At 32.7% G+C, this 10,361-nt stretch overlaps 1 protein-coding gene across 1 annotated transcript in view; it reads right to left on the bottom strand.

Annotated features, from left to right (window-relative positions):
- Positions 1 to 207: 207 nt before the first annotated feature.
- Positions 208 to 10,361, bottom strand: part of LOC108972471 (sodium-coupled monocarboxylate transporter 1) — a 13,643-nt gene continuing 3,489 nt past the window's right edge. Inside the window, exons 2-9 of the mRNA XM_018939073.1 lie at positions 3,409 to 3,568; positions 3,278 to 3,343; positions 3,078 to 3,197; positions 2,857 to 3,011; positions 2,544 to 2,793; positions 2,110 to 2,490; positions 1,837 to 2,036; positions 208 to 825 (exon numbers count right to left, since the gene is read on the bottom strand). Coding sequence (XP_018794618.1) covers positions 543 to 825; positions 1,837 to 2,036; positions 2,110 to 2,490; positions 2,544 to 2,793; positions 2,857 to 3,011; positions 3,078 to 3,197; positions 3,278 to 3,343; positions 3,409 to 3,568 — 1,615 coding nt within the window. The 3' untranslated portion in view covers positions 208 to 542. The remainder of the gene's footprint in view (positions 826 to 1,836; positions 2,037 to 2,109; positions 2,491 to 2,543; positions 2,794 to 2,856; positions 3,012 to 3,077; positions 3,198 to 3,277; positions 3,344 to 3,408; positions 3,569 to 10,361) is intronic.

Below are 10,361 nucleotides of genomic sequence, written 5' to 3'. Positions count from 1 at the left end.
CTTTTTGTGTTAAGGGTGAAAGAATCAGTCTGCTTTGGATAGTTAGAGGCGGCGAAAACTTAAAAAAAAATATATATATATATTTATACATATATGCCGGTATTGTCCGTTAGGCAAGCTTTGAAGTATTATTTGGAGCTATGTGTGGGTTTAAGTAATATAATCGTCGTAATTAAACCCAAATAATGCAACAAATATTGATGGGAACATACTTTTTGTTTGTATTTAAAATAATTTATAGGAACATTTTAATTTTAGTTTTTTTTTTGTTTTTGCTTATTGCTATTTACAGTGCTAAACTACACACTAAGACTTCTCTACTAATGCTTGGTATTTACAAGTATTGACTTAAATAAATAGTAGCGCCTTAATGTAGGCTACATCAATATATTTTCGCACTTTTCACACACTTTCAATTAATATTAAACTTAATTTGTTCGCTTCTTCTCTTCTTTGGTAGCTCGCTTAATGCCTTCAATAAATATAAATAAAATTATTAGCTGCTTTGATCCTTCACTGGCGTTTCTCGTACTCGCTTAGTTTTACGTGGGCTTCTCTGACAGTTTCGTCAACTTCAATTTGTCCATTTCCAGCGCTTTTGTCGGTGTTTTGTTTTGTTGTTGTGTGCCATTTTCTAGCGCTCTTCGCACCTTGTAGCGGTCGACCCAGCGTCGCACACAGGGTGACAGCAGCAATGTGTCCATGTTCTCCAGCTTATTGGGGCCCAAGAGAAAGCTGGTGATCAGGCCAATCACGATCGTTATTAGCGAGCCGATCATCGTGTAGAAGAGATAAGAGATGTTGTAGATGTGAAAAGTGTCGTTTCTGTTGAAAGAGTTTTGATATTTTATTTCTTGCATAAAGAAAGTTTATAATTATATTAAAATTGAAAAAAAAAAAAATATGAGTTTGTAATTATACACCGACGAAGTTTGTAACATTTAAAGAAAGCTCATAAACTCTATAAAGTAGATTTATAAGTAATCAGCGTGACGAGGTGATTCGATTCAGTCACATTCGTCTGTCAGTCCATCTGTCTGTCAGTCCATCTGTCTATATATACGGGAGTTAGTTCTTAGAATTTTGAGATATCGATCTGCAATTTTCTCATATTCGTCTGTTAGTCAATCTGTCCCTCTGTCTGTATATAGCGTAGTTAATGATCCTCCCTGAATCCGAGATATCGATCTGAAATTTTGCACACGTTCTTATCTTTCCAAAAAGCAGTTCATTTGTCCGCATCGCCGATATCGCATGACTATAGCATATAGCTCACATACAAACTGATTGGTCGGGATCAAGTGCTTGTAGGGCAAGCTTTTGCATTTGAAGAGATGTAAGACAATAGGGCAATCTCATACTGCCTTACGAGCTGAAATTAAGTTCTTGTAAGAAATATTTGGTATTTGTGAAGGTTATTTCAGTATCGTCGTCATCAAAAGAGGTCTCTCATCCGACACTATTGTTTCTTTTTCATTGGGAGCATTTTTTACGTGGCGGGTAACAAGCTCAGTGCACAATTATGGGATGTGATGGTTCGCCTTCTCACTTTAACTCGCCTTTAAACGGGTGTCCTTTGGTTACCCAGAGGATACTTGGTCTAAAACCAAATGACGTGAGCTGCTTGAGCCATATGTAATGGTTTCTGGCCACTCCCAAGTGATTGGCGATCAGAGAATGTTCCTCACTTGCGTGAGCTTCTACACATCACTCCATCCAGAAGATTTTAATTTCATGCAACCGAGCATTTTTGTCTCAATTTTCTTCCTGTTTTATTTCCCTTATATTTGCTTATTATTTAGTACACCAGTTTTTAAAATTGTCTATATTACTCACTCGGAATGTACCGTCGTTTGCCCAGTAACGTTCTCAGCTATCATGCTCATCGAAGCAAAATCAATGAAGGTGTAATTGCAACCCGTTATGGTATGTGGCTTGCGTAGGTAGCTTACAGCGCCGCTTGCGAGATCTGCCTGAGCGCGTATGCACATCCAGGCCATAAAGATGAGACTGCTAAACCCACCGACTAGAGCGCCCTAAAAATATTGAATTATTTTTATTGTTAGTCAACACTTTTTAGCTCTCTTAAGACTGCTATTGACCACTCACCTTTCCCTCAATCCAGGGCACCATCACACCCGCCGTGAAGATGCCCAAGAGCGGACCGTTTGCGACGGACGATAATGTTATAGTCAATTGTAGCACTGTACCAAGTTTTTCCACAACAAAGACCAGGCTCACACATATGGCACCGAAGATGATGACTACGAAACGCATTATAAGCGCGGTCTGACGTTCGGTGAGTGGCTTTTTAGCAAATGACTTGAAGAAATCCTCAAGCATAACAGCAGACATAGAATTCAAGCCAGTGGAGAGTGAAGAGAGCGCAGCGCTGAAGACGCCAGCAACGAAGAGACCTGGTAAGCCGGGATAGTCGCCCAATATTTCCATGACAAGTAACGGCAGTAGTTGATCATTTCGTTTGGCGAGCTGGAAATATAGATTTAGTCGGTGTTTAAGCAAACAAAAAAACAACAGCGCACCTTCGTTTGCAGCGGATCGCAATCGTGGTAGGTCGCATAGATTAGCAGCCCACTGTAGCCGCAAATACATATAAAAGTCAGCACGCCGCATATGAAGAGACATAGAGCGGTGCGCGCTGATTTCATATTCGGCAGCGAGAGATAGCGTTGGATCATGTTCTGACTGATCGCATTCGATTTCAACCAGTGAGCAACGCCGCCAATAAAGAGCGAGTAGACGGTGTAACGCTCGGTGAGATCAAAGGTGAAGCTGTGGAGAGTAAAAGCTAATTGTATATCAATAACCTATGAACGGTAATGAGAAAAAACTTACTTTGGCGATTCAATGCGTCCACTCTCCTTCGCTTTACGATAAACCTCACCAAATCCACCCACATCTAGGGTGCCCTTAACAATGATCAAAACCATGGCGCCAAACATAATGATCGTCTGCACAACATCAGTCCAAACGACAGCTTTTAGACCACCCTAAAGAGAGGAGCAATTTTGAAATAGAAATCTTGTTTCTTCTGTCTATTCGCGTTGTCTATTTACCACACATGTGTAGAAAATGCACACTAGACAAACCATCGGCGTTACCAGATGTATATTAACGCCCGTAGCCTGATTGAAGGCCAGTGCGGGTACATAAATGACAATTGGCAGCCATAATAACTGAATTAAAAGAGAATAAGAGAAAGTAAAGAAGTATTCTCTGCTAAAGATGTGAATTGTATATAATGAATTTCACTCACCGATCCGAACATGAAGAGCACTGAACCAAAGAGACGCATGCGCCGATCGTAACGCGACTCCAAATACTAACAGTAGAAATGTCATAAAAAGTGTCGACTAAAGAGTTATAAGACAGAACAAATTTTCTTACCTGATATGTGGATATTAATTTGAGATCGTGGAATACTGGCAGGAAGAAATAGTAAAGCACGAAACCCATGATCACCAACGAGCCCATGATATAGAGATACTGTGTGCCGAAGAGATAGACCTCTGTGGGTGTGCCCAATAGTGTAATGCCAGATATGAAACTGTAAAAGTGGAATATAAGTTTTGCGGTTAGAAGCTATAAACATTACATCCATTAAACAATTTTATTAGTTTGTAAAACAGCTTTTAGAATCATATGAAGAACTCATTGCTTATGAAACAAGAGTTTAAGCTATTTTGAAATTAAATGTCCGGAATTTTGATGAACCTTATTTTTACGCTCAAAATTGCTTTTTATGCAGATCGATTGCAAAAACAAGTGATTCTCTTGCTCTCTTCCTTCTTCGTTGATTCATTGGCCGCAGAGTTTTTAGGCTTGCCTTTCTTCATTTCGTTTCAGTTCTCCTGGCATATTTTCAAGTTCTGTTTTTTTTTGTTTTATAAATTAATTCACCAACCGACTAGACGATTCAGCCTTGGTCCTACGATAGCTTTACATAACCCAATCATTTTCTAATTTGACAATCTAACACGCAACAAAATTTCGTTTATGTAAAAGAGCTCCAAAAGTTTATAAACTGCTGATATTTTGACGCATGTAGTATTTGAAAACAGATCTCTCAATCTTCTCTCGAGCTCTCAAGGAAAAGAAAATACCATTCTCTTCCGAAAAGTCTCGTTATTGGAACAAGCTTCTTTTTAATTATTGTTCCCACATACTTTCTCTTAAAAATGAAGCGAAGTAGTAAAGAATTATAAAAGTATTATTGAGAGATAAATATTTTCCGCTATTACTTTGCGTTCGTCAAAATTAAAATGCGGAATATATGCCCGACTTGAAAAATCTTCCTGTACACATTAGCATTCTCCATAATATAAAAAACAAAAAAATAGCATGTGTCCTAAGCATTATAGGCACTTAAAAGGAGAATAAATACGTATTCCCAGTATTTAGTTTTAAAAATATTAAGCAAGTGGCCACCTTTTTGAAAAATATTTTCAAACCCAAGCTTAATTAAATATGTTAAACTCTATGAATTTAGTTTATCATTACACTATTATTATCAATTACAATTTTGAAAAATATTAAACAAGTGGCAAGTGGCGAAAAATATTTCCAAATTCAAGCTTCAATAAATGTCTACAACTCTATTAATTTACCTTATTATTAAACTATACTTATTAATTAAAATTTTTTTAACAGGTGGCAAAATTTTTCAAAACCTTTTCGATTTTGAGGTTCTTCAAACCTTTTTACTTATATTATAAACATTTCTATTTTTTACAAAAGCTTATCTAATAAATTTAGCTAAGTTAATTGTTTTCAGGTGGCATCTTTTCTAAAAAATATTTTTAATTAATATGCTTTAGAACTGTAGTATCGTATAAATATTTTAATAATTGCTTTACTTAAATAATTTCATTGAATGAGAGTTTTTAAACAAGTGGCAACTTTCCTTAAACAAATTTGTCTTTGATAAATTCTAATAGATTTAACTATGCCACTGTTTTAGGGTGGCATCTTTTCTAAAAAAAAAAATGTTTTAAATGTTGATATGTCTTAGAACTGTAATTTAATAATTAGTTTACTCTAACCATTTCATTGAATTGGATTTTTTAATCAGGTGGCAACTTTCCTAAATAATTTTTTTTTTAAGCGGGCTAATCTAAATGCGTTAATTTTGATATTTTGACTATGTTTATTGTATTAAAAAGAGGAAACTATATTTTTTAAACAAGTGGTAACCTTTATAATAACCATCAGCAAAAATTATTTATTTTTTCTTCGATTAATTAAACTTTTTTAGCGCTCATGTATTGTTTTTTAATTATATGATTTTTTTTAATTACTTCAAATGGGTGGCAACACTCCAACTTTGAAAATTTCAATTTTAAGGATTATAACGCATGCTGCATATAACATTAAAATCGGTTCAAAAGCAATTAAAAGTTATTTCAACCAGGTGGCAACCTTTTTTACTTTTTTGGAAAAATTCAGGTACGGTTATTACAACGCATATTTCATATAATATTAAAATCGGTTCATAACGAATTATAATTTTTTAGCAATCAAGTGGCAATCCTGCTGAAATTCCTCACATACATATTTAATTTAAAATTTCGTTGCTTTCTTAAAACATTTTACTTTTATTGTTTTTTTCTTTTATATTTATAATTTTTGGTTAAATGTTTTCCAACAGTTCCTTCCAATTCCTTCCAGGTTCCAACCTTCTAATTTTTTTTTTTATATCCGAGTATAAAAATCGTTTAAACAAGTGGCAATCCCCCTGAAACCCTTCCCAAAAGCTATGTTTGTTTACTTAGTTTTCTCAAAGCTCTTTAGTTCTAATCTAGTATTTCAAACATGTGCCAACTTTGTAACATTTTTAATTTAGTCAAGTATTACGCAACTTCCTAAAATAATAAAATCGGTTCACAAAATTGATATATGAACTTTGAGCACACTAATAACATGCTTTTGCTTGAGCTGGAAGTGCCTTTAGGTTTCAAATGTTTTATTGGAAAATATTTAAAGTTATTTTCGTTTATAGACTGCTGTCAATTTCGTTCTCACTAGCTGTTTTGTAGATATGTTAATATGTAACCGAGGTTTTCGCCCGTAGTTTTCAGCACTTGCTTTGACAAAGGGCTATTGTACGTGCCTCGAATGAATATTTTTGTTATTTATTTTTATAAATTTTAATTTCACTGCGATGTGTTTGAATGCTACAAGATTGAAATTAAAAATTCTGTGTTCAATATGTGTTAATTGTCAATATAATTCAAATTTTTTCATGGAATTTTTGTTTTTAAGTTTTTTTAAATTAAATTTAGTTTTAATTTTTTGAATCATTTTGTTGTTAGTACAGACGTACATAAATAGGTATGTACATATGTAAGTAAATACACAAACATGTAAACTTTAAATTTTCGAAATGCCGAACATAATACCCACATATTACTAATGGACAAATTCATGAAAATTTTTGAATAGTACAAATAAATACTTTTTCGAATAACAGAAAAAGCCGAAAACTTTCGGGATCCCGAAATATTTTTGTATGTACATAGAGAAATTGTAATTTTGTTAAATTTTTTTTATTATTTAGAGGAAAATTTGGACTAGAAATAAATATGTATTGCATATGAACACAACTGATTAACAAATACCGAAAATTTTCGGGATTCCGAATATTGCATAGGAGTTGTAACTTCGTGTAGCTTAATATCTTTTGTGATTAAATTCGTATATTTAAAGAAACACACTTAATGGTGTGCTAGATATTTTTGGATCACAAAAACTCAATGAAGAACTATACCGTATATTTGTTTGATCCCGAAAACTCCGGAAGCATTTTAAAGTGAAGTAAGGAAGAAAATTGTAACCTCAGTAAGTCGAACAACATAGTATAATATTGGGGTTACAATTTATTGATAAACGGCAACCATTTTTATATAAAAGTTATGTTTAAAGACCCCTCCCAAAAATTAAGAATATATAAAAAAAATTTCAATTTTTTACAAACAAATTTTGAAATCGGAAAAACAATTTATTGAACTATTCAATATARGATTTCCATAAGAGAAAATTTTAGAATTTTTCTGAAATCCCGAAATTTTCGGGATTCCGAAAACTTATTGAATAAGAATTGTCGACAACAACACGAACAGGCTTTCATTAAGAGAACAATTAGATTTTTACGGTAATATCGAAAATTTCGGGATCCCGAAAACTTATTGTATAAGAGTTGAAAACGGTAAAAAGAGGAAAATTGTTTTATTAACAATTATTAATTTATGTACAAAGAAAGTTTTTTTTCATGTTATGAATTTATAGCGAATATACATACTATATAATTGAACCCGAAAACTGCGGAACAATAATATATAATATGTAGTACAGATAAAAAGGAAATAAAAAAGGCGCTTAGTCGATTAACCCGGTATAATATTGGTGTAACAGTTTATTAATAAGCATCAACCCTTGGTATAATAATATGTATTTATACATATGTATGTATGTATGTATGTATGTTTGGTACTATCCCAAGGTTTAGATTAGAGAAACCGAAAGTATGAAATATGTTCACTAAAAAACTAAAACACGCATAAAAATGTATTGCATACCTTTTACGTTTTTATTAACAGAAAATTTGACAATTTTTGCAATCCCGCAAATTTTCGGGATCTTGAACACACATTGCCAATAAGTCGAACAACGCGTTAGGTTAGTAGGTTTTCGGCTTTTATTAAGAAAAACGTTACAAATTTGCTCTAATCCCGAAAAAACGGGATCCTGAAAATTGTGTATAACATTTATTTTTTAATATTTCTTTTTTTTTACTTAGGTAATAAATAAATTTATAATTATAATTTTATACGTAGCGCTCTCTCACAACTCCTACAAATTGGGCGCCAAACAAATTTGCAACAAATCTCCGTTTATTAATATCATGTAGTTTACCACACTTATCAAATTACCCACATTTTCCACTTTATTCCTACGTTTGCGTTTTTTTCCACTTTTTCGCACATTACTTCATTTGCCTAGTTGAGCGCGATTTATTTTTAGCTAAAATTCAATTTGTGTATTATCATTTATTGCGCTGTCAGTCATTCGCATTTAGTGCTGTAATTTTTTATTGTTAATTTTTTTTTTTTTTTTTTTTTTTTTTTTTTTTTTTTTTTTTTTTTTTTTTTTTTTTTTTTTTTTTTTTTTTTTTTTTGCTTGCTTTGCATAGTTGCATACACCCACCAGCATCCGTTGGTCGCGCGCATTCTCCATTCTCCTCTCTGCTGCTGCCATGTCGCAACCACTGTCAAACCCACAACAATCAGCGGTCGTCAGTCAAATCTTAATTCAGTCTGCTCTTAATAAACTGTGGCAACTTTGCATACAAGCTCGTCGTCGCTGACCTATACAGCGTTTACTAGCTGTCAATTGGACCAGGGTCGCTTCCCCTTCTACGTTTTGATTTCGTGTGCATTGGTGTGTGTGTGTGTGTATGGGTGGTTGTATATATGTTTGTACGTATATGTATATGCATGCCTGCCATATGTATGTGTTCCTATATAGACATATATGTGCCCGCTTGTATGCGAATGCGTCTAATTTGCCACACAATTATTAAATTGCTTCAAATACTATACTTATGACATATAAGGAACACAAAATGACGCTTTTCTTCAGCGACTGTAAGCAAATCGTATGGAAATTGTACGGATTTATATAGCTGAATAATGGGTTTAATAGGTATATAAGTAGCTTGAAGCTTGCGCCACGCTTCTATTGCGCTTGTTAGCTGTAAAGATAACTTTATGTGTGAAGCTTTAGGTTATATTTTTGGACAAAGTTAAATAAATATGCAAATATGTCATATGTGTGTGTTATTAACACAAATACATTCTCATACATACATATGTACATATATACTTCATTGTATATAACACCATTTTTTGTTGCATGCTAATGAAATTGCATCAGTTGCTAGCGATTGCTGCTGCAATTAGGGTGATGTTCCCTAAACTATCTGCACGAACGTTGTCAAAATGTTAAGAAATATATTTCGACATTTATGCATACATAATATGTATATCTATATTATGCACACACTACATATTTATTCACTCATATGCACTTGCAAATGGCCACACAAATTACGCGCTCATAAATGGTTTGATTGCGTTATTTCGGTGACTCACTGATTTTGGTGTCAGCTGTCCCCTTTAAGACCTTGAGGCAGCAAATTGCTGAAATAAACATGTAAATAAGATTACATATTACATATAATACATATACTTATGGCGAGCTATGAACTCTGAAACGTTCTTGTTCATCTACATACATTCGCTTAGTACTGATTAGCTACTGAGCAGTAAAATGCATGCATATAATATTTATGTCTGCAGATTCTTAAAATTAATTATACATATTTATGTATCATGAAGTAAATACTATAATTTAAAAGAAGAAAAAATGTTAACTGCGGCTGCTAATACCCTTCTCCTAATAAATGCGCCTCATAGCATGAAAAGATCATTATCCTGATTTACATCAAACACTTTATATGGCAGTTATATGTTAAAGCGATTCGAGAAGTCTTAGAAAAAATATCTGTGCCAAATTTCGTGAAGATATCTTGCCAAATAAAGAGGTTTTCTATACAAGAACTTGATTTTGATCGGCAAGTTTGTAAGGCCGCTATAAGTTATAGTGTTCCGATATTGGCGATTCCAACAATATTAGCAGCTTCTTAGAGAGCAAAAGTTTCGCACAAAATTTGAGATTAATATATCAAAAACTTATGGACAATAATAGACATACGGAGTCTACTAAATCAACTAAGCCCGTATGTATAATATAATAAATCGTATAACTAAAATGCGTTTATTTGTTTTCTAATAAAATATTTTTTTAATTACTTTAAATTTTTAAATAGTGGCAACCCTTTTAAAAAATAAACATATTAAATTTGTTATTGTTTTGGTGTTTACTTGTTTTCGAATATAATATTTTAAATTTCTCTATATAATTTAAATTTTATATGTTGGCAACCCTTTGGATTTTTTTTGTTATTATTTTATCGTTTTTTGTTTCCTAATATAATATTTTAATTTTTTTTATATACTTTAATTTTTAAATAGTGGCAACCCTGTTGAAAAATAAAAATCTTAACTTTGTCATTGTTTTAGTGTTTATTTGTTTTCTGATTTAATTTTTCAAATTTCTCCATATAATTTAAATTTTTGAATGGTGGCAACCCTTTTGAAAAATAAGAATCTTAAATTTGTTATTATTTTTGTGTTCGAATACAATTGTGTTTCGAATATAATATTTAAAATTTTTCTCCATATAATTTAAATTTTTGAATGGTGGCAACCCTTTGGAAAAAA

The sequence above is a fragment of the Bactrocera latifrons genome, unplaced genomic scaffold (genome assembly GCF_001853355.1).
Source record: "Bactrocera latifrons isolate USDA-ARS-PBARC rearing strain unplaced genomic scaffold, ASM185335v1 scaffold_4, whole genome shotgun sequence".
Taxonomy (NCBI): domain Eukaryota; kingdom Metazoa; phylum Arthropoda; class Insecta; order Diptera; family Tephritidae; genus Bactrocera; species Bactrocera latifrons.
The sequence above is the reverse complement of the archived record's forward strand: the minus strand, read 5'-3'. Positions and strand labels throughout refer to the sequence as shown.